At 42.2% G+C, this 25,231-nt stretch overlaps 1 protein-coding gene across 1 annotated transcript in view; it reads left to right on the forward strand.

Moving 5' to 3' along the window:
* CDH23 (cadherin related 23) overlaps window positions 1-25,231 on the forward strand; it is a 402,434-nt gene that overhangs the window by 228,717 nt on the left and 148,486 nt on the right. The window contains exons 14-17 of the mRNA XM_082222023.1: window positions 10,714-10,778; window positions 12,422-12,659; window positions 18,094-18,199; window positions 18,294-18,421. Coding sequence (XP_082078149.1) covers window positions 10,714-10,778; window positions 12,422-12,659; window positions 18,094-18,199; window positions 18,294-18,421 — 537 coding nt within the window. The remainder of the gene's footprint in view (window positions 1-10,713; window positions 10,779-12,421; window positions 12,660-18,093; window positions 18,200-18,293; window positions 18,422-25,231) is intronic.

Here is a 25,231-nt window from a genome sequence, read left to right on the forward strand (position 1 = left end):
TGCCCCCTTTTGGTAACAGGAGCCAGTGGATAACGGTTACATAGGTTAAGCTGTCGCATAGATGCTAGAGATCTTGGAACCACCAGTTTACCAATCCAACTTCTAGTGAAGGTACAGTTGCTTCTAAACAAGAGAGCAATAGAAGTGGTGTCACTGTAAATGTATGGGAAAGGTTTCTATTTAAGGTGCTAAAGAGAAGAGAGTAAGTAAGCAATCCATTATGGATTGTGAAGCCATTAACTGATTCATCAAAACATCTACAGTCAAGATGATTTCTCTAGGGGATGTTCTGCTGTGGTGGATGGGTTTCATGCATTGGACATGAAAGGTGCATTAAACTCTGGCACCAGCACAAGAAACATTTAAGAGTCCAATGTGGGAGTCACTATAAGCAGTTACAAGGTGCTTCATTTGGGGCTGAAAACAGCTGGATGCCCCCAAAACATGGCTGCGATGGTTGTCCATCTTCTTGGTGGGATGCAGCACATTTCCACAGCTAGCCATGTTGATTATAAGAACTTCACAGATCTAGGACTCCAGGTAAACTGGGAATAGCCAGCATTGATACAGTCTTAGATTATAGGCCACCTATTGGATGTGACCAAAGTGATAGATAAACAAACAAGGTGGAACTGGTCCACAGTCCTGTTGCAGGTGATGCAACTCACCTGTGCTTTTTTGAATACTAGAATTTGTCACCTCCCTCTCCCAGGTCATCATCTGACAGTAATAGCTGTTTGACAGTGGAATAGACGCCCACAAGAGGTGGTGGATTCTCCTTCCTTGAAGGTTTTTAAGCAAAGGTTGTGTAGCCACCTGCCATTTATGATCTAGCTGAGATTCCTGTATTGCAGAGTATTGGACAAGATAACCCCCACGGTCCCTTTCCAACACTACAATTCTATGATTAGAAAACCACAACAAGGGTTCCACTCTTTTTGAAAATTGAATTGTATCATTGACTTTGACATAAGTTTGGGTTTCCCATATTTCTTCATACTGCTCTCATCTCTAAAATTTACCATGATTGCACACATAGTTAAATTAAAAGTACTTAAACAGAAAGTATTGCATACTTTAACTGTAAAGGTGGTCTCGGCAGTCATGAGCAGTGATAGTCATTATAATTGTGGACATAGTGTGTTCAAGATCTCAGTATATTTCTTCAGTGTTCCTGTCTCTTTAAACTCTTGCCTTCCTTCGTTACGGCTCTCCCCCCGCCCCCCCCCCCACCGCCTCTTACGCTTCCCTGAAGCAGCTATGAGTAGAGCTTATCTCACAAAGTTTTAAGGAGTTATTCAATGGGGGCTCAGTGGATGATGAATGTCGAAACCATTACCGGCAAAGCACCGGGGCTCCATGGAGCTGTTTAAAAATGCATTCTCCCATGTAAATTTCTGCTCCATCAATCCTTATGACATGTCAAACATTGCTATTGTTTCCTGAACAAATTGTACGACATGCCCTTTTCTGCAGATTTGTGCACAAGAGCAGAACTGCTCCAAAGCTTCGCCTTCCGCTATTGTCTCTGAGCAGGTTTTATGGCAGCAGCTGCAACTGGGCTGATTTTGATCGCAAGTGGATGACGGATGGAGTGGGGTGGAGGAGGAGGAGGAGGGAATGATCTGCACGTGTAATAGATGTGGAAATAGTTCGGCGCAAGATAGGCATGCTTGAGAAGTGCAGGGAATTATGCAAGGGAGATGCACAGAGGTCAGCACTTACGAATGCATGCACTGTAGCTTTGCGTGTGACCGAGCAATAATAAATATCCCAATAATACCCAGCCCAATCATATCCATCAGTTTTAGCCACTTTCCCAACAGGGAATATCCAGGAAAGGTTTGCAGCACTTTTTGATGGCCTGCAGAAACGTTTGAATGCTGTGCAGGCAGATCTGTGCCAGAACGGCTTAGTTGCCATAGTGAGACTTAGGTATGCATAGGTCAGGGCAACAGGAACCAGTACTGGTGCCACCGTTGCTGTCACCTGGATCTTGGATTAGGAAGACCTTTATGCTGATCCTGTGAGATGCAGTGTCCTCATAGCAGTGCTATAAGGAGCAAAAGGTTGTCTTTGATCATTGCATGTATGGAGGTGAGATTACTTCGAAACACTAAAAATTTATTGTCCATGTTATGGCAGGCACCACAATAAACCAAGAACACACTGACAGTTCAAAAGGAGTGTATGCTGTTCCATGTTTCATGAATACTTTCCGTGCATGTTTGGGTCTGTGAATTATTTGAAATGAACTTTCTAAAGTGGGTCACAACAACAGCAGCTCTCTCACCATACATATATATGGTAAAAATAATAATAATTAAGAGATGGATCCCCAAATGCATGTTGAAGGCTAAAGGCTACTGGCGTAGACAGTGCTGAAATTTATGGACCAATGACCTGGCTCAGTGTAGGGCAGCTTCCTAGGTTACTGTGAGATATAAGAGTTCACCAGGCAGAGGGCCTTCTCAGTAGTGGCACCCGCCTTGTGGAACACCCTCCCATCAGATGTCAAAGAAATAAACAACTATCTGACATTTAGAAGACATCTGAAGGCAGCCCTGTTTAGGGAAGTTTTTAATGTTTTAATGTATTTTTAATCTTTTGTTGGAAGCCGCCCAGAGTGGCTGGGGAAACCCAGCCAGATGGGCGGGGTAGAAATTATAAATTATTATTATTATTATTATTATTATTATTATTATTATTATTATTATTATTGGAGTATAGGATCCCTGGCTGTGTGCCTTGTTTTGAATGAACTATGTGAGAAACAGAGGATAAAGAAACATGGGGACATGGATGTCTTCAACCTCTATAGTGTGGCAAAGATGCAACACAGTACCTATGCTATCTTGACAGCGTAAGCATCCCACCCCCTGTAAATCCATGGGATTTGGTGACATTGAAAACTGGATTTAGATTCTTTGTTGGCTTTCTGTCTCTTTGTGTAGGGTATGACCCACTAAGAAACTTCATCTTTACTAGAAAAGCAGGCATTCACTGAAATGAAAAATCGCAATAGCCACAAAATTAAAGGTGTCCAAAGTGTGTGTTCTGACTTCTCTTCCTTGCCTTCTGTCAAACAACAATAACCTGCATTATTTCCCATGTTACCTCACTAAGACATATGAGCCTGCATCCCATGACTTTGTAACTCCTTCAGTTTCTAAAAGGCTCCACTCATCCTGATCCTGATTCAGTTTACACTGGTGTAAATCAAAAGTAATCCCTTAGAATTTATTCTGAGAAAGCTGGACCTCAAGTGAACTGAGATGGAGAGCGGATTGCTTTTTCCATCTCAAGACAATCACAGCCTGAATGTGTCAAATGCATTTTGCCTTGGCAGTGCAATGATGTTTTTGAGTCTGATGATTACGCACATTATTGCCGTCCCGGGTAAAATGGCAGATCCGTCACCGGCAGAATGGGTGAGAAAACAAGCTGCTGCCCTTGTGCTTCTACAACTGGAAGGTATAGCAGCTGGTGAAATTCTCTCTGTGTGTCGGTCTGTCTCTCAAAAAGATAAGGAATTGGGCATGTCTAGCAACACTTTGAGATGGCTTAGTAGGTCTTGTTTAACGTAGTAAGAAATTGCAAAAGTCAGGAAGTTTTTGGAGCCCAGCTTCAGCTCCTCCAGGGACTGTGAATTAATCTGATTGGGCTCCATAGAGCCACTCTCCCAACCTTGCACCGTATAACCTTCTTTTAACCTTCTTCTTACAGCCCCTGCCCCATGAGGATGTCAATAGAAGAAAAATATGCTTCTAGCATTGTCCATCACTAAAACAAGCACTTTCAAATGCAATTATAAGGAGCCTAATGGAGAAATTAGTTGTGGGTAATGCCAACATTCAATAGCATCATCAAGCTGGGTGTAAATCATTAGCTCATCAATGGTCAATCCTTACATTTGGAAAGCCTACTTGTCTTCTTGTTCCTGTCCTTTTGCACCATGCTCGCACTAAATGAGAAGCAAAGGGTTGGCTTGGTTACTCTGGACACCTGCAAGGTGTGGGGGGAAATCAGGAGAACGGGCATATGCTACGCTACATAAAGTAATTTGTGATGATCCAGGGTGCCCATCCCATTTTTAACAGAACAAGCTGATTGGCTTATTGTGGCCTGGTTTCCATGCAATACTAAACCAGAGTTTAACATAAAGTATGGTTTAGCATGCATGTGTTTGCCTCGCCTCCTGACTGTAGAAAAAAGAAACAAGCTGCAGTCCAGCTTGTCATAACATGTGAAGTCAGGCTCATGGTTTGTTTCCTCCAAAAAAAACCGTGATCAGTAAGCCAAGGACAAACTGTATGTGAAACTGCATATTATTATTATTATTATTATTATTATTATTATTATTATTGATTTTAAACCATTGTATAGCCTTAGAGTTAGAACTACTCGTGTTGGAAGGCTAGTGTTCTTACCTAAAGAATTTGCCAACCTGTTTCTTGTTCTTAATCAACTAGATCTCCCGTATGTTTCGCCCTATAAGACGCACCCGACCATAAGACGCACCTAGTTTTAGAGGAGGAGAACAAGAAAAAAATATTCTCTCCCTCTCTGCGCAGCGCCCCTTCAGCAAAGCGGCAGGAGAAGCGGAGCCCTTTCCGTTTCTCCTCCTGCTTCGTTGAAGGGGTGCTGTGCAGAGAGGGAAAGCTGTGCAGCGTCTCTCCAGCGAAGCGAAGCCAGGAGAGCAAGAGGGATCAGTGCACACTGATCCCTCTTGTTCTCCTGGCTTCAGCGAAAGCAACGCAAAGCCTCCAGAGCACAGTGGGAGCTCCCACTGCGCTCCGGAGGCTTCTGGCGGCTATCCCTGAAGCTAGGAGAGCGAGAGGGGTCGGGAAGTCTAGTGTAGGAGAGTTTTCCCATTCCCTAAGTTGCTTGGTTTGAATTAAGCACTCTTAAGTGCTGAACCATTCCTTTTTCCAAGGGCATGATTTCTGCCTTATGCATCCGTCGAGCTTGTTTTAAAATGCAAGGCAATGGAATACACATGAGAAGGAAGCCAGTAGTAGTTCGTTGATTCCCAAAATGAGGGTTGCGCACTATAAAATGACAGTAGCCATTTTTAAAACTCCTAGCTAAGGGATAAGGTGTAGTATTAACAAGTTGAAGATATCAGCGAAGATTTTATTGGATGCTGCCTGTGGAAGAATGTAACATAAATCCTACATGAGCTCTGTTGGTTGCTGATTTGTTTCTGGATCGAATCCTAAAAGTTGAAGGCATGCTGTATTACCTCCATTTGTTGTGCCCATGCCTATTCATATCCACTAGTTTCAGCTTCCTTAAAAACTACTGTTTTTCTCCAGCCTTGGTGCTGAAGGCCTTGGTGCTGAAGGCCAGCACTGCTTCAGAACACAGGGATCGTATTTGGTCAATCCCTCATGTCTCTTTTTTTACATTGCAACTGGCAACCATTATTACATTGTGTCTGGCAATGAATGCACCCGCAATCAACAAAGAAAAAGAAGACTGGAGTGGGTGGTTATGCCTGAGAAGTCTATAATTTAAAAATTATTCTAATAATGTTTATGGAGATTTTATACTCTGTCTCTTGACTCTGCTCTTTTGTGACCATTTTTAAAAATGGGAGGGGGAGTAACATGAAGCATAGAGTTGTACCCAGAAATTGGGCCCCTTTTTTGCAGAATGGCTTGTTCTCCGGGGACTATTTGGCTGACGGACCATCTGGATACCTGCAGTCAGATGAACCAGCCACATTAGCTTGCAGCAGCCTGAGAGCTATCTGCCAAAGGAAAGTATAGGCCTGAACATGAGGAAGTGGCCATCTTGCATGACCAGCTCGTTAGCCTTCTCCCTAATGAGGTGTGACACATTTTATCCAAGGATACAAGGAACCCTTTCCCCAAAGACATGTTTGGAGCCAATGAAAACTGAAGTCTGATTTTGCGAGGCCATACTGTGACAATAACCCACCCAAGAGGAAATTGCAACTCTCTTAGCCTCCAGCTGGCAGGGCAGGTTAAACACCTGGAAAGTCTGCTGCATGGGATTGAAGGGTTGCAAATTGATAGGTACATCAGCATCCTACCAGGCAACCCCTGCCAAACCAAGCAGCAGTATTGCTGACTAGAAGACGGTACAATTAAAGGAAGAGAAAGCCTTTCGTTGCTTGTGGGGGAAGGCAGGGGAGGAGAGAGACAGAAACCAAGCAGATGGCACATTTTGATCTTCTTCCAACAAAGTTCAAATCTTCTAAGCTTATCGTACAAAATGCTTAAATATCAAATAGTTGGCCGACCCTGAGATGCAAAGGGCCCTTAAAAGCCATGCTATGGTATTTCACCCTCCTAACTTGGCCTTTTAGAACTCACTGTGAAACGTTCTTATTCTGATGCTTTGTAATCCCTTAGCCAATTTGGTGGGTTCAGACAAGTAATTGGGTTTCAATAAACTCGCGAGAGATTGTTGTTCTTAATTGACAGACCTCAAAACTGGGGCACTGACCCATTAACATGTTTGCAACAGCATTTTCCCCCTCAGTGAAATTATGCAGTTAAAGAACAAGCAGAGATGTGTTTGCCGTTGTTTAATTATTAATGCGCTGTGCTTCCCAAAATCAGAATGGGTTTTGTTATTTGACGTATAATGAAAAATCGCAAGATGTGTTCTTTTGCAGGTGTATTATGTGACATCTCACTGATGCAATAATAGTGCGTTGATGGTGGGTATATGCTGGACTGTCCACAAAGTATGCTTTATTAGTTGTTCTGCAATTCCTCTGCAATGTTACTGTATTACTGCTGTCTGGAGCATCCGTCTTGCCATGTAGCACAACAAAACCAGAACCAGAAACACACACACCCCAAAAAAGGGGGGGCAAGAAGAATACTTATGGTATGAAAAATTGTGGGTTTTCAGGAGGAAGCTGTGAGGCATGCGCTAAAACAAAGCAGCATATCTGTATCGAAGGTACAGATAATATTGATACTGAGCTCACAATACGATCATGACCACCAGTCATTGTGAAGGTACAATAAAAAGCACATGGGGGGGTTAAGCATTGCTATTTTTCTAGAAAAAGAGGTGACAGAACTCACCACGAGCACCTCCCTCATTCTCTTAGAATGTCAATGGCGCCCACCCGAGAGGTGACAGAACTGAGTTCCGGAAAATTCCGGATGGAAAAAAAGCCCTGAGGCTAAAATGAGATTGACATCTAAGTGAGAAGTTAAGTCCTAATGGCATATTGGTTGTGGTTGTGGGGTTTTTTACAATTAAGGTTTAATTTTTACACAGATAAACAAAATATTATATAGAAGGCATATTATTAAATGTAACGTGTGCTCTGGAATAATGCTGCTCAACCAGAAGTGATGCGAACATGCAACTCAGCAGGTCGAAAAGGTATTCAATATATAGCTGGATTCTCTGACGTAGTTTCCTTTATTTTCACTTGCACCTGTCTCAGGCTTCATCTGTTGAAGCTACTTTCTTCATCTACTGCATCTGTCTCCAGCCATTACTACCATCACTAAGCTTAGAATAGAAAAAGATCCAAACTTTTGTGGTCCCTTCATCATGGTCTCTTCAAATATAGGCAAGGCCAAAGGTATATAAAAGAAAGTTAGAGCAGAACTCTCAAGTATATGTAACTCATAGAGCCCTTTGAATTTGGGCATGAAGTGTGTGTGTTGTTGTTTTTTACGCTGCTTTTACTCACATCCATCATTCTCTAAGAAGCTCAGACAGAAATCAATTTAGAAAATAAGTTAAAAAACAAGATGGTTTGGTGTTTTATTCCATATTTCTCATTTTAAAATACAAATTTGTCCCCTTTGCCTTTGCTGCCATTCATGCATATTTTATATATTCATTAGAGCCAAGACTTTAAAACACCCACAAATCTTGCTTTGCTCACGAAGAGTGACACTGTGAGCTTTACCCGCTTTCCTGGGAAGGCTGCTGTTATTTTTTGCCATGACCAGATTGTGAAATCTGTCATGGCTTTATAAGATTTGCAAGGACATCATCCTGGTGATGAAGGTCTCAGATTCTACTGAGAGAGAGACTCCCTCCTGTCTCCTCTTACTGTTCCTTATGCATTAACTTGTAGCACTCCTAGAAAAGTTGTGAACAACAGAGACAACAGAACTTCATAATCAACTATGCCCCTTGTACCAGTTAGTGACAACTATCCCATTGATTTAACTTGGTATTATCATAAATTGGGATGCACAGTCATTCCTCAGTTCATTGACACTTCCATCTGGTTTAATTCAGTTTACATTTTCAACTGCAGTTGTGTGTGTGTGTGTGTGTGTTGCGTAAGTCTGTGTTCCCTTTCATTGTTCACTGTTGCAAAAATATACAGATTTTTACATAGCCCAGAATAGACAGACATATCAACATATATTTACAGATTAATTGCCTTCCCTGCATGTACCCTCTTAAAGATAATGCAGTAGGTAGCCCTGTTAGATTTCTCAGCATTAAGAAACAAGAACAGCAAAGAGGCACCAGTATACATTAATTAATGCATAAGTAATGTTTCTTGCAAACTAGTTTTTGTGTCTATATATAATGTGTGCCTGTTTTTTTTTTTTTGTTTGTTTTTTTAAAACCACTCAAAGATTCATGGTTAGTTGTTTTAATTTTTAAATGTTGTTTTTAATCCGTAATCTGCCCTGGAATGTTAGAGTGAAGGGGTGGTAATAAATAGTAGTAGTAGCAGGAAAAAGAAGAAGAATTATTGTGGGGAGCTAATATAAGTAGCTTTCTCAGTAAGTCAGTACAGCAATGTGGATCAAATTGGTGTGCAGAAAAAGACCTTGGATGTCTTATTTTCAATGGATTCCTCTGACATCCCTCATCATAAATACAAATAAAACATGTGCGTGGATGTGTGTGTGTATACATGCACTCATTCTTTACAAGTACCAAAATCTAAGGAATGTGCCAGTAATCCGTAGTAAGAACAGATTCATGCTATCTCGCAGAGTCCAATGTTCCCCATGTACGGCTTCAAATACAAAAGGTGACGGGAGAAGTTAACTTCAAAATGTGCCGAGAAAAAAGGGATGTTTTATTCATGAAAGCAGCTATTATGCTTAGTGCATTTCAAGTATAACCACTCTTATCAGAGGCTCATATCACAAGTGCTCTCCCAAAACACACAGGAACTCCCCATTCAGGAGATAAAGAAGCGGTGATAATTCCTATGATTTATACTCCAAACACATCAGGCATACATAAGAACTATAAGCAGGAGAGCTTTCCTCAATAAAGCATACTTTTTCTTAAGCACCTGTTGAGATTCACATCCTTCATAGAATTGGCATCCTCCAGATGTTTTAGATTACAGTACAGTTATGCCTGCTGGGGCTGATGGGAGATGTAGTCCAAAAAGGGAGACAGCCTCTCCATGGAAATGGCAGAATGCACACAAAAAAGTATATCTTTCTTACAAAAGAGATAAAAAACATTTTATTCCTGAGGTGTGAGAGTTGATTCATCACATATGAAAGTGGGATTGTTGATGACATCGACGTGTCATTAAAGATGAGAAGTGACTCCAGTTACCTGAAACAGCTCCTTTGTGTAAATAACACACTTGTCAGAAACTCCCCCTGGCTGTTTTATTTTACAACTTTCATCCATGACAAAGTTACAGTTCTTATCTAAAATAAAGTTCCTTTATGTGAAGTTTTTAAATCTTCCTTCTGTTTATGCTCTTAAAGTTGAAATTCAAGTATCTGTGCCTTCATGGCTGTTTTCCTTGACTTTTTCAACCTTACAGGTTTTTGACTCGGGTATATTTTTCATACCAGTAATTCTCTGCGTGCAGAGAACATACATAATTAGTCATGGTGTGCAAGCGGCAGTATATTTTTACTTAAGAATTCCAACAGGAATGGTTTTGAAGGTTGCAGAACTATAGAAGTGGAAATAACAGTTGCACTGGAGAAAACATGGTCACAGATACCAAACTAGATTTTTAGCCTATGAAGAAAGTAACTTAATGGTATACGGGTTGATATGGTCCCTATAGAAGCCATGTTGAGTCCAAATCCTGTCATCCTATAAAAGTCACAGATCTCCCTACCATATGCATTTGGAATAAAATGTAGCCTTCTGGAAGTGATGCATAGGTGGTGATAACTGTTGCCGATGCCAGTTGTTCAGGATAAAGGTATGGAGGACTCACAAAGTCAAGACAGTTAAGCGGAGCTGAGGAGTAAGAGAAGAGGATGTTTTGTCTGACCTGGTGATACTGCATATACAGCTTTGTATCATCTTCTCATTTTAATTTTAGTATATTTTAAATTGCTGTGAGAATCCTCGAGTCTCTTTTGGAAATATGCATTGAAGAGGTGTAATAAAGTAGCCACAAAACTTTGAAAAAGAAATAAGTCCTGGAGCCCACATGGGCTCAATTTGTACCCCAAATCAGAGTGATTAGAAATGGAAAGTTCAACAAATTTATTGCGAGGTGATTCTGGCTAGGTTACACTGTTTTTACTCTTTTCTATGCAGTTTTAACTGGTGGTGGTGCCAGGAAATGGATATGTAACTTAGAAGAAAAAAGTGATACTATTAATAAGATTAATGGTTCTGCCCTAGGCCAACTCGATTTTGATTAGATGCTCTTGCATGATTTTCAAATGTGCTTTAATATACTATGAGATTTCCTTCTCATAGATATTTTTACTACTAGCATTGATTTCTTTTCTTAATTTTTAGGCTACAGACAATGATGTGGGCTCTTATGGGAAAGTTAGCTATTATTTCAGTGATGATCCTGACAGGTAAGTACCACTGCTATCTCTAGGGGTTCCTCAATTTATCCTAGTGTGTGTCTGATTCTTGTTGTTTATAGTGTGCATTTCCTTCCTTCATAGCAGCTAAACTCGTGCAAAATTATGACAACAGATAAGGATCTTCTATCATCGTACGTTTCCCAGGAGTTGATCTGGAAAGTGGGTATTCACCCAGTCAACAAAATTGTTAGTTCTGGATTGCTCTGAATGTATCTCTCCTCTGCTTGCTGGCGAAACCTGCTGAAGAAACCAAGCAAAAAAAATCACTGTTTACTGTCCAAGGAGCAGGGCTGGCCCACCCACGAGGCAAGCTGAGGATAGCAGATCCAGCCTCCAAGGAATGTGTCACCTGCTGCTGCTGCTGCCACAGTACCAGTGATCGTTGTGGCATGCTCTTTGGAGACTGGATCTGTCACGTTCTCAACAGCCACCTGCCCAATGCCAACTTCACAGCGGCCTCTTGGTGAAAAGGAGTCACTGCTGGTCTCTTCCTGTCCCTAGGGTGGAGATTGCAGGGGCTAACTTCTGGGGTGTCCTGGGCTCTGCACCCACCTGGCATGATTCAAAGCAGTCACCTTTCCTCCCCACAACAGCCTTTGATTCCCACTTCAACCTTCAGGTCAGGTTGATTTGGTTCCACCCTTCACCCCTTGTTCCCAATGTAAATTCCAATGTAAAGTTTATGTATGAACTGTTTATGGAGCAAATGCTGTAGTTCACATTACAAACTAATTATGGAACAGAACTGTCAAGTTCTGGCCATCCTGCATCCAAGGTTACTGGCCTTGCATTGGAGTGTCCAGAACTGAGGTCCTTGTTTATCAGGCAGCCAGGCTGGAAAATAATTAATGTTTGGGAACTCCAGAAAATGCTACCAAATCATAAGGAAGGCTCACCAGGCCCTTTGAGATCTCTTAGTTGGTTCATTAAGGTCTCTGCCTCTTGACTGGAATAACTAGGATTCTGTTCACACACAAATGTTCACACACACATGTTTAGCCTGGAGAAGAGGAGGTTAAGGGGTGATATGATAGCCATGTTCAAATATATAAAAGGATGTCACATAGAGGAGGGAGAAAGGTTGTTTTCTGCTGCTCCGGAGAAGCGGACACAGAGCAATGGATCCAAACTACAAGAAAGAAGATTCCACCTAAACATTAGGAAGAACTTCCTGACAGTAAGAGCTGTTCGACAGTGGAATTTGCTGCCAAGGAGTGTGGTGGAGTCTCCTACTTTGGAGGTCTTTAAGCAGAGGCTTGACAACCATATGTCAGGAGTGCTTTGATGGTGTTTCCTGCTTGGCAGGGGGTTGGACTCGATGGCCCTTGTGGTCTCTTCCAACTCTATGAGTCTATGAGTCTATGAGAGGAGATTTTCTGTCCATTTAATGTGTGCAATGATGTCCCAATGTACATATGTGCGCTTTTATAATGAGAAAGCAGCCTAGGGTGGTTGCATCTCTTGAATGGAGGAGTTGGGGGACATGTGGTGTTCAACCCTTTCTTTGCTGGCTGTTTTCCTGCTAAAAAGTAGCCTCCAGCTCCATCTGCTTTCTCCCTGCTGGTTCCAGGTGCACTATTTGACTTGGTAGGTTTCCTTAAATAGCATTTATTTGCTGTTTCTGTCTCCAGATTCTCATTGGACAAGGATACAGGTGTAATCACGCTGATTGGCCGGCTGGACTTCGAGACAACCCAGCGTTACACATTGACTATCATTGCCAGAGATGGAGGTGGGGAAGAGACCACAGGGAGAGTCCGAATTAACGTCCTGGATGTCAATGACAATGTCCCCACCTTTCAGAAGGATTCTTATTTGGGGGCTCTGCGGGAAAATGAGCCTTCAGTCACTCAGGTGGTCCGCGTGAGGGTAAGAAATTGTGGCTTAGATGTATGTATCTCATGTGTCCAGAATATGTAGAGTGAACATTAATGTAAATTAAAGGCCACCAACATGACCGCTATGTATGTTGCTAGAAACTATGAGAGCCAGTGTGGTGTAGTGGTTAAGAGCTGTAGATTCGTAATCTGGGGAACCGGGTTCACGTCTCCGCTCCTCCACATGCAGCTGCTGGGTGACCTTGGGCTAGTCACACTTCTCTGAAGTCTCTCAGCCCCACTCACCTCACAGAGTGTTTGTTGTGGGGGAGGAAGGGAAAGGAGAATGTTAGCCACTTTGAGACTCCTTCAGGTAGTGATAAAGCAGGATATCAAATCCAAGCTCTTCTTCTTCTTCTTCTTCTTCTATGTCCAGATGGAACTATTTTTGTAGGTAATGTGTTCTGAGAAATGTTCATCAAGTGTACAAATTGCATCACCATTTCAGAAATGGGTTTGTTTTGTGGGGAGGGGGACAATCCACTAGAGACAGAACCTGTCCTGAACATTCTAGGGTAGTTTCCTTTGGATTTTTTTTTTGCGTGGCTCGATTTTCCCATTTTCTTTTCTTTCATTTTCCCCCCACGCTTGCTTGCAACCTTCATTTCCCTGATCGTTTGCTGCTTGTGGGGAGAAGGGAATATGCCCTCATTGCTGAAGCAACCAAGCCATACTCTCTCTTGTAGGGATGCCCATCTCAATGCAAATCTCTCTGAAAGTTATGGCAATGTGGAGAGGAATAACATCTGCAATCAGATGCCTATTGGAATGGGAGCATCATTCCCCCCCTACATTGTTCAACCCTTGCGACCCACCCCATTATGAGATATACTGTACCATTTTACAAATGGGTGCAGAAAAATGCCAAAATGTAAGGTGATCATTTTGTTCTCAGGAAACAATTATTTTTACAAGACATTCTCCCCTGTTTTAGCTCATCAGTATTCAAGAAGAGGAAGGTAAACAAGCTGCATAAAGAAAATTGGCACTGCCTCTCCTGACAGTAGCCCTATGGCATACCACAGAAAACACCTGCTCCACTAGGGATAATAATATGCAGAGGTTTGGGGCATCATCATTATTGATCAGCTTTCACAAGAGATTCAGATAAGCCATGAGAGGCAGATTAAAAAGAGGGGGGGAAGGCTGGTTAAATAATTATTATATTCATTTTATCTCCCATTATTTATTTGTGGCTTCCTTGAGATGTTTTTGCATATGTTCCAAATGATTTCTTAAAAAATTAAATGATGTGTTTTCGGAAATCATTTATCAGGCACCCAGAGCAGGAACTAAAAGCATAAACAACAAAAACTCTTGAGTTCTCTTTGTGTTTAGAAGACTTACGAGAGAGGGGCTGAAATTTTTAATAGGCTAACTTTGGTCATGGGATTTATACAGATTTCCTGAGAAGGGCAGGGACAGAGTTTATGAGATCATATGACTGGATATATAGATGAAGAAGCTTCGGGGTGAGACCAGTAATAAGAATGCTGAAATGCAGTGGTTAATTCGCAGAGTCTATGTGAGGAAGAGCTAGAACTCAGAGAAATAACTAAACTCTGAGGTGAATTTGGTCACCCTGGAGTAGTTGGTTCATTTGTCTTATCTTGCTAAATGTAGGAAGATTTCTATTCTACATCAGGGGCAGATATGCTTATGCATAAATCTAAGCCAAACCACGGTTTAGTGTGAATGAGTAAATAAGTGGGCCCCTGAAGAGGAGATTGTGATTGATGGCTTTGCTCCTCCCCAGTCCTTTTGCTGCTGCACTGTGCAAACTGTGGTTTGGCTTGGCTTAATGTGTTGTAAGTCATAGGACAAACCTTAGTTGCAGCTCATGGTGTGTCTGGAGAATGCTAAGCCACGAGCCTAGGTTCGAATGACACAACTTAGCACAGGATCTTAGCACAGCAGCAAAACAAATGGAGAGGATTAAAGCAACCACAATCTCCTCCCAGAGTAGACACATTTGGTCTCATGCTTAGCAATGCTTTGGCTTAGCGTTACTTGTGGACTGGGCCAGTGGTTGGTCATTTGTATGCATGTGTAGTCAGTTTGGTAATAGTCATTCTTAGCAGGGGTCAGGCATTTTATTTGTTTTTTTAAAAAATGTTTCGGTTGGCTTGCCAGTTGATGCTCTGTGCTCATGGCAAACAGGAAGCACAGTAGTCATGTGAATTGGCTTTTACACATACAGTGATGCCCCACAAGACGAATGCCTCGCAAGATGAAAAACCCGCTAGACAAAAGGGTTTTCCGTTTTTCGATGCGCTTCGCAAGACGAATTTCCCTATGGGCTTGCTTCGCAAAACGAAAACGTCTTGCGAGTCTTGCGATTTTTTTCGCTTTCCCCCCCTTTTTCTAAGCCGCTAATAGCCTTTTAGCCGCTAAGCCTTTAATAGCCGCTAAACCGCTAATAGCGCTAAGCCGCTAAGCCGCTAATAGGGTTGCTTCGCAAGACGAAAAAAACGCTAGACGAAGAGACTCGCGGAATGGATTAATTTTGTCTTGCGAGGCACCACTGTAAATGCAAACTCACCTCTAACACAAATCTTATTTTTGAAATCTCTTTCTTGAAGTTCACCATCTACTTTCCCCCCTTTTGTCTCTTCAGTTTCTTAGCTGGTTGCACATAATAGAGCAGTGGTGATATTCTAATGCTGGGAAGCTTTGCCACAAGAACACAGCACTGCTCATGGAGGCAATTAAACAGAAGTGAAATAGGAGTCAAGCATATGAGAAGGAGAAAGCTTGGAATCCCTTCCATCTACTCCTTCAGATGTTTTATACGACTCTTGCAACCTACCATGCTCCACAGTTCTTGGTGTTTGCTCCCCATCTTTTCTGCCTTACTATGTACTTTGCTAGATATCATGGCAAATTTTTGAAAGAGGTAGTTGGGGTTCTGAATGCGAGGTTGTCTAGTTCAGGAAGCTATGGTCATTACAAAGTGAGTCCATGCCACCTCTGAATTCAGATCCAACTTCTAAATGAGTTGCTGCTCCTTGCCAGTCCACATACCCACACCCACCAAGCAAATAGTGTCTTGCCTATGGGGAGGGCAGGAGGAATTGGTGGCAAGGAGGCCAAGCTGGAAACCTGATAGGCCTTATAAGCTTCAGCCTTAGAGCTTGGCCGCTCCTAATTAGGGATAAATTTGATTCTGTTCACATTTAAAGGTGGATATACCTTTATAGGGGGTTGGACTCGATGGCCCTTGTGGTCTCTTCCAACTCTATGATTCTATGATACCTAATTCTCACTTTCCAAAACAATGTGGGAACTGAGCCACGGCCAGACTTTGAAATAAGATAAAGTGTGCATTGAAATGCATAAATTAGTGAAAATGCATTATATCAGATAATTTTGTTTTGCAAAAATGTGTGTATGAGGCAAAGTTGCATACAAATGTGTATATGAGGAGAAACTCTCATTAAAACGAGGACTTAAAACAAAAAAAAATGAGCCCGAGCTTAAGGCCGAATTTAGACCTACAAGCGTCTCCTTCCTCTTTTTGCCACCAAGGCTGAATTGGAATAAGTAAACTTGCAAGTTTGTGGGATAAATCCTGAGCTTTTTATTGAGAATCCTCTAAGAAAGCTTACAAGGAAAATAAGTTCATTATGAGGTGACTCAGGTAGCTCTCACTATGCTTCAGGTCCAGGATTTACTGAATCAGATTTCATTGCCCTCCAAGTGATTGGGAATTCCCTTGAGGCTCTCTGAATTTCAGTGACAGGATTGGAAGGGTGTTATCATTTGTCTAAGTAACCAGAGCACATGAAGCAGGGAGAGCTGTCTTCCCATTACTCCTGAGTCCCTGTATCCTCCCCACTTAGGAGTTTCTTGTGAAAGCTGCACTTCCATTTGGATGTGTTTGAAGTGCATGAGTTGAGAGCGCATCCCTCTTCAGCCCTTGTTCATTGGCATTACAAAGCTTGCACAAGCTACACAAATGTACACAAAGCAATGAGCAGAGCAGGGAAGAAAGTCAGGAAGATTTTCCATTATTTGAGCTGCTCAAAATGCAGACTCAAAAGCATATGCTCATAAGAAAGAAGAGATTCATCTGAATGCACTCATTACTCACATTATTCTCTTTTCAGTCATTCAAGAGAGTGACTTTTGGGAGGAAGGCAGTTGGCCTGTATCTTGCTGATACGATCCTAAGCTTTCCCCTTCTGGGAGGCAATAAAGATTACATGTTTCCGTGAGCACTGTTTAGAGTAGCCTCAGGGTGTGTGTGGTTTTAAAGTGATCTTCAGAGTGTTTTCACACTGCACAGCTCCTTTCTGATAAACTGATACTCTTTGTAGGCAGGCAGTTTTCACCATCAAAAAGGTTTCACTTGGTGAGCAAGGGAGTTTCAGGAAGGCTTGAGCCTGCTACTTGGTTTGTCCAGTTAGAGTTATTCCCAGCCAGCAAATCTTCCACAGCCCATCATTGGGAGCAGATTTGTTAAGTGGAGAAGTGCTCCAGCCCCCTAGTCAAAGTGGCAACTTAGCTTTTCCTTCCCAAACAGCAGACCTGCTCTTGAAGCATTGGGCAATATTGCTTATAGCACCTGTTCCAATATCATGTAGAACCTAATCAGTCCCTATTCATTGAAAGAATGATTTCCTCACAATAAAATTGACAAGTGAAGCACTAAAAGAAAAAAAGAGGGGGGGAACCATCAGCAACCCTACCCAGAATATGCTGCGAATTTTGCTAGAATTTCGTGGGAAATACCTGAGAAACCAACTAAAGCTAGCATTTGCATTTATGCATTTCACACTTTTGTGAGGAGGGATAAGTTCCAGGAACAACACTCAGGCTTCCTTTTGGAGAAGAGATCACTATAGGCATATGGTGTTTTTGCAGCATTTGGTCCATTTATAAATATACAAGTAGGGCATAGCTGGAGGCAAGAAGCATGAGCTTCCCTATAGTAGTTGGCAAATCTGTTTCCCCATATCAGACCCTCAGAAAGGTATTTGCATCCCATGGCATCTTCAGCTTACAGCTCATCTTTCTCCCTCTCTCTTGTTTTCTGTCTCTCCCAAAACTGCTGTTATTGAGACTTAATTCACACACAAATATGTTTGATCAGTCCCAACCTGGTTCAGGAGTGGGGAAGTATACACCAATTTCCCTCCAATGGGTCTTCCAGGGATGAACTCTATACCTCAAGCATTAGCTCCTGTTGAGGAACCATCAGTGAGCCATTCCTGAGCATTAAAATCCCCCAACCAAGAGTATGGCTGGCATGACTTGGCCAAACTCCATAAGAATATTCATACTTTTGTTTATTAATGACATTTATAATTTATTTTATTAAACACTTGGTGGTTGTGCTACAAGATCTTGTTATCTAAACGCTCCAATAACAGTAGGTAGGTAGATTAGATTAATATTAAATTATTTCTTCCGTTTTTACCTAGGCATCAGATGAAGATTCTCCTCCGAACAACCAGATCACTTATAGCATTGTGAATGCTTCTGCATTCAGAAGTTACTTTGACATCACTTTGTCTGAAGGTTATGGAGGTGAGTGCAATACAGTGCATGTGTGTGCATTATGGTTCGACTTTTAAAATGCCTAATGTCAATAATTGCCAACACAGGCTTCTTGCCTTTTCAGTGATAAGCGTTGTCCGCCCTCTGGATTATGAGCAAGTTCCCAATGGTGTTATTTATTTGACTGTAATGGCTAAGGATGCAGGAATCCCACCACTCAACAGTACTGTCCCCATCACCATAGAGGTGTTTGTAAGTACAAACAATGCCTTCCATTTACGCTTCCCAAATGTATGTTCTTGTTCTGAGCACAGGCTATGGTTCTCCTGATAATTTTTTTTCTTAATTCTGTTTTAGTATTAACACTGCAGTGTGTGTTGTTATCGAAGGGTGATTCCAGATGAATATTTATTGTGGAATTGTTAATAATAATAAATAATAATAAAATTTTATTTATATCCCGCCCTCCCCTGCTGAAGCCGGGCTCAGAGCGGCTAACAACAGTAAAAATAACACAGTTTCCATAAAATCACAATCAATTAATTGAAATACATTCTAAAATCAATTCATTCTAAAATCAATTCAGAGTCAGATTAATGGCAACCATTGGGCTAGAGTTCTGTGAGGATTACAGAAGGAGGGGGTCAGACTGTGCCTTGGTCAAAGGCCTGGTGGAACAGCTCTGTCTTGGAAGCCCTGCGGAAAGATGTCAAGTCCCGCAGGGCCCCAGTCTCTTGTGACAGAGCGTTCCACCAGATTGGGGCCACAGCCGAAAAGCCCTGGCTCTGGTTGAGGCCAGCCTAACCTCCCTGTGGCCCGGAATCTCCAAGATGTTTTTATTTGAAGACCATAAGGTCCTCCGTGGGACATATCAGGAGAGGCGGTCCCGTAGGTACGAGGGTCCTAGGCCGTCTAGGGCTTTTGTTGCTTCTTATACATGCAGTGGCGGCACCAGGGGGGAAATCGGAGGGTGGCGACAGAAGGAGCAAAGTGTCTTTCTAGGTAGGCAAGTTGTGTCCCACATTTTAGGATCTCTGAAAGAAAAATAACAGTATATATTAATGACAGAGACCAGGCCGGGGGGGGGGGAGGTAATCAATTGAGAGTTTGAGTTCCTTGTTGCAGGGTGCTTGCCTCCTCTGTTCCCCTAATGCCAGGTATGCATGCATGCGAGTTGTTGTTGTTGTTGTTGTTGTTGTTGTTGCAAAGCCCATACAATGTCCTGGGTATCGAAATGCCAGCCTGCATTCTTCTTCCCCCAATTTCATCCAATCCCCCCCCCCCCGGATTAAGGTAAGGGAAAAATAAATGGTTGTCAACAAACCCATTTGCAATATTTCAATGACCTATTTGCAAATTAAGCCCTTGTCTAGAAGTACCCCGACTCTCAAAAGCCACAGAGCAAGGTTTGTCTGCTGCTTTCTCTTCAACCTTCCTTAAACCCACTCTTCAGCTGGAAAAGAAAAGACTGCCAGAGAGGCTTATAGATATCACTAACAAGTGAGTCTCTGCTGCCCTCAGGCTTGCAAACTAGAAGAAGAGCTCCATCTCTCTCTCCCCCCCCCTATAAACTAAGCAGCTAGATGACAGTCAAGGGAAGAGCCTGGTGAAGATAGAGATGGAGTAGCCACCAGATCTTGTGGTAGTAGCAGAAAGAGAAAACTTCTGGAGTTATAGACTCAAGACCTTTATACTCCCTGGACCTTAATATTCCCTTAATTTGGAAGGTCACAATTGATTTCTATTTGGTCTTTTCTTTAAAAAAAAAGAAATGAAACAACACTCCTATGCATGCCCACATTCCTAAGAATGATTTCATCCTTAGTATTCTTGAAAACTGTCGCCTTGGAAGGATTTCCGGGGTGGCGCCATCAGTAATGGCAGATTCCCTCTGACTAGGAGGGAACCGGCTCTATGGAAATCGGGTCTGTACCGCTACGGCGCAGCGGGACCCTTCAAAAATCACAGGCGGGTGAAGCCTGTGACCGTGGGACTCGGCGGGCACCGTTTGCACACACCCCCCCCCCCCAAATTGGCAAAGGAGCCCGGCAACGGGCTCCGGAGCGGAGCGGGGAAGTGGCGCGGTGCTGTGAGTCGTCTGCTTCTTCCGTGGAGCGAAGCCGCATAGCTGTTGCCAGAGAGCGCTGCCTTTTTCCTGGGACAATTTGGCATCTAAAATAATCACCCGTGAGTACTTAAACATTGAACAAATTGGACTTCAAATAAGAACTGGTGATTAGAAAGGAATTGGACTTAAAAATGCACCTTAATTTGGTACTGAAACGGACAGGTCTAAACAGGAAGTCAGCCTTCCATTTCCTTGTAGTCAGAAGAAAGCAAAGATAACGTACACCAGAGCTTAGAAAATCACTTTTAAAGGATCGGTTTTCACCATTTAAAATCGTTGAACCCCCCCCCCTTCGGTAGCAGGAGAAGAAGGGGGATCTTTTTTGGACTGTTTAAACCTGCAGAAGTGAGTTTAAAGTAAAGTAACTTTCCACCGTCCTGACCCTGGAGCGGGGTGTCAGAATTGACGTTTTGAAGCTCATTAATCAGAGACAAATGTTTTTGACAGATTGTTAAAAGAAGAGTAACATTGTGATTCCACTGTTTCCTTTCGCATTTTAAAGGAACAAATATTGACAAAATATCTTAAAGAAAGAAACTGTGTTGCTATTGTCCTTAAAAGAAAGAATAACCAGAAGTTCTCCCCCTAGAGGGGACCGTAAAACAGTAACCAATTCTAGGGAGCTTGCAGCTGTCAAGATTACAATCGTGGGAAAGGACTTGTGACCTTGCAGGACAATGTTTTCAGAAGCACTGTTGGGTGCTTTCTGTAAAATAAATGCCCTATTGGATCAGTTAAGTCAGAAGACGGATTTGATGACTAATGCGGCCAGAACATTTGAACAGGTAGTGGGAAACTATATGGAGCCCACCCAGGAACTTAAACAGGAGTGTGTCCTGATAGAGCAGATGAGAGAAGAGGATGTCGCAGAATCTTGGACGCCAGAGATGGAGGGACTTTTGGCCCAGCAGGAAAATGAGCCTTTGGATGTGACAAATGAACTTGGAAAAAAACCAGATTAGGAAAGACAAAGTTTGGATTGATTTGGAAATGGGGGGGTTGGACTGACCCCCCTATGCAGGGATGTTTGGACTTTCCGAGTCTGGCAATGGGCCGTCAGAGGTTTGGAGCTGTTGGGGCTTCCAATTTTGGAGGGAATTTGAAAAAATACCATATGGAGTCTAGTCTGGACTATGGGAAAGGGGCTGATTTGCTGAAAAGGGTCAAAAACACTATCAAGCTGGAGTTCCCACGAGTGAAAGGAAAATATGAAGAAGAGCTGCGGAAGGGACATGGAAGAGACTTGAAGGCCTCGGATATAAGATCACCAGGTTAATGTGCCAGGCTAATGGGATAAAAAGGACTGACATTCCCGGGACCAAGGGGAGGGGACACTGGAAGAAGATTGGATTGTTTTTATTTCTTTTTTCTATCATTAGGAATGTTTTATAAAATTGATGAACGTTGGGAAAATGCTGAAATGAAATTACTTGGCTCTTGTAAAAAATGTTTAAAGAATTAGGTAAAAAGGTAATGGTTATGAGAAGTTGGTAAAAATAAGATTTAAGTTTTAAGTTTTAAGGTTTTTTATAAGATAAGATGAAAATAGAGCAAGGTAATGTAATGACAGAATATTATGAATTGTGGAAAGGATTTGCTGTGATAATTACTAGTTAAGATACAAGAGATGGGAGGAGGAGGAGGTCATGGAAAGAAGGTAATGAAAGTGGAGAATTTGAAAATGATGTTTTTATTTTTTATTTTTCTGTTTTTGTCTTTTTTCTTTGTAATTCTAAAAAAAATTCTTTTTTCAATAAATATCATTTAAAAAAAGAAAAAGAAAACTGTCGCCTTGCTTTGCAACATTCACTTGAACTCCCAGCTGTATTACTGAGAAAGGCAGAAGCTGAAACATTTAACTAAACAGTTCTAGGCATAGCTCTGTTTTCACATAACTTGCCTGGAGGCAAGGCCTGTCTTTCCGTTTAGTCATTGTACAGCACCTACTTGCTTTAATTGCTTCTGCACTCTTGGCTTTTAACTACTGGTTCTCAGCATGGCCCAAGGCAGGTTGCTCCAGCAGCCCTGCCACCACACAAATATATGGTAAAGTATTAGGAAGTGAATGCGTGGGATGAAAAATTGGTAGTTATACAGTGGTACCTCGGTTTAAGAACAGCCCTGTTTACGAAGTCCACAAAACCGGAAGTAGTGTCCTGGTTTGCGAACTTTACCTCAGAACGGCTTTGGTTTAAGAACGGACTTCCGGAACGGATTAAGTTTGTAAACCGAGGTACAACTGTACTGGCAGCACTGAACACTGTTGCCATTTATTTGATCATGCACAGTGTAAATAATTATGGAGTCATGGGAGCCTCCACAAGACCTCAACATGCTACTGAGGCGGCCATAGTGTTCTGTCCAAGGTGTTCACAGTCTGCTCTTTGCTATGTCTGTTGTGATCCGGAATAACCTGCCTTGACCCTTGCTTTACTGTATGTGACCCTGCATTTCCATCTTCCCCTGGGAGCCTTAAGGTAAGCCAGGACAGATTGTTCCCAGGACAATAAGATAATGAAGGGATCAATAGCTAAGGGCATAACAGAAAATATGTAAGAAATCAATAATAATGACAAATGTTGTTTGCAACAAAATGTTGCCCTTCGGAGTTCTCTCCGCCAAGATATTCCACCCCATCCTTCCCCCACAGTAGACACTCAGCATTCTCATTCCGCACGGGATGGTTTTGCTTGGTTTGCAGGGTCTGGGTGTACAAACATTGGTGTTCCTCCAGGCCTTCTAACACCTCCCTATTATGCACAGATAGTGCTGTTTTTACTTCAAAAGGGTAGGGCTTTGGAAAATGAGTTTACTAATATAGATGGTTGTGTGATTATTATTTATTTATATCCTAGTCTCTGCCTTTTTGCATTTAAGTGACTGTCCTAGTGGTCCTAAGCATTTCCCTTATTATTATTAATTATATTTGTATACTCCCCTTCATCCGTAGATCTCAGGGTGGTTCAAAGCATAAAAATACAAGATAAAAGCACAAAATACATAATAAAAACAAAATAAAGCAATACCCCCTTCCCCACCCCTCACACTACTCATCTAATTAACAACCCCCTTCTTTCTTCTCCCCCTAATAAAGAAAAGTTCTTGAGCCAATGCCTTCTTTTCATTTCTAGCAATTCTCTTCTTCATCCTTTCCAATCTAGCTTTTGCTCCTTTCATTTAACGGAGGCTGCTCCAACTCATCTTTCCAATGAACTCCACGCAGCAAAATCTAACCATCTTTTCTTTGTGGATCTTCTTCTTCTGACTCTTCTTTGAGCCTTTGATGCAGCTGACTGCTCACTTCTTATTCCGCTTTCCTAGCTTTGGCTCCTATTGTTTTCTCATGGTTTTCGTCATGGCTGTCTCATCGCTCCCTTAAGGTTTCTCTCGGTGGCTTCATTTCTTCATCTTCCCCCGCTTTTTGGAGGAGTGCATCAGGAATCAGTTCTTCTGTTTGGTCCCATTGGACAAGCCCTTACTGGCCTTGTCCCCTCCAGATGTTGTGCTGAGTGGGACTGCTGAGAGGGCTGGTCCAAAACACTTGGAGGCACCAGGTTGGTTAAGGCTGCATTTATACATTCATTTGGGTGTTGGGATAGGAGTGTGTCAAATCTGCCTGAAGGTTCCATGTACAAAAATCAATGCAATTGTCTTCACCATCACCATCAAAACAGTACATTTATGCTGTTCTTTTCCTGATCTTCCTTCCTATTCTTTACAGCTTACTACTTTTTTTTATTATTATTGCTTCTTGGCCATTTTCAAAATCACCCACATTTGTTGCTGATAATGCTACTGCTTGTTCTTCTCATCAGCTTTGAAATCTTGGAATACTTTTTGATTCTACCTGCATAGTCATTCATTTTTCATCACTACAGTGGTACCTCAGGTTACAGACGCCTCAGGTTACAGACACTTCAGGTTACAGACTTCACTAACTCAGAAATAGTAGCTTGGATTAAGAACTTTGCTTCAGGATGAGAACAGAAATCGTGCAGCGGCTGCACAGCAGCAGCAGGAAGCCCCATTAGCTAAAGTGGTACCTCAGGTTAAGAACAGTTTCAGGTTAAGAACGGACCTCCAGAGTGAATTAAGTTCTTAACCCGAGGTACCACTGTATATCTAACACTGGCTCTGTTCTTTCTCTACATTACCAAAATTCATCTCAGTCTCCTGGTATTTCCAGCGTTGGTTTTTGCAGTGTACTTCCAGTGCTGAAAATATGGAATATGTGCCAGCGCATCTCCTTGTGAAGACCATTTCACAATGACGGTGCCACCGCTGAGAAGGCCCTCTTTCATGTTGTCACCTACCTCACTTCATAAATATTTTTGAAAGCAAGTTTTGTTTATTGAGTTTTCAGATATAACAACATGCAAACAAAAGAAACAAAGAGCAGCACTTGTTTGCAGCACAATATTGTACTTCGGATAAAATTGAGTAGAAGGTTTGTTACACTTTTGCAGGCATCGTGACGAAACGTCCACGAAAGGACGTTTTAGAAGTAAAAGTCACGTAAGGCAGCCTTAGCAACTGTTTTTTGGGAATCCCTTGGTAGGAGCTCCACAGCCCCTCCAACACACACACACACACACACACACACACACACACTTTGAAATTTAAGAATGTATCATGCCTTTAGAAGCAGTACTTGGAATCTCATCCCTGCCCTCCTCTTTGGTAAAGCTGGTAGTACCTAGGAGCAGTGTGTGGAAAAGATTAAGATTCTACACTGCTCAATGGTTCTACTAACTGTGGAACTTAAATCATTGGATAGTGAGTTAGAGTGGGTGGTGGTGATACCCTTGTTTGTAAGAGCCCTGTTCCATTTGTGTTCCAACTGGCACTGACAGCCAAGCTCAGAGAAAATTCTGCCAGCAAGTCCTTGACAAACTGGGAGCACATGCAAAGAGAAGGAAGAGGGGAAACACACT

The sequence above is a fragment of the Podarcis vaucheri genome, assembly GCF_965113315.1.
Source record: "Podarcis vaucheri genome assembly, chromosome: 5".
NCBI classification, from domain to species: domain Eukaryota; kingdom Metazoa; phylum Chordata; class Lepidosauria; order Squamata; family Lacertidae; genus Podarcis; species Podarcis vaucheri.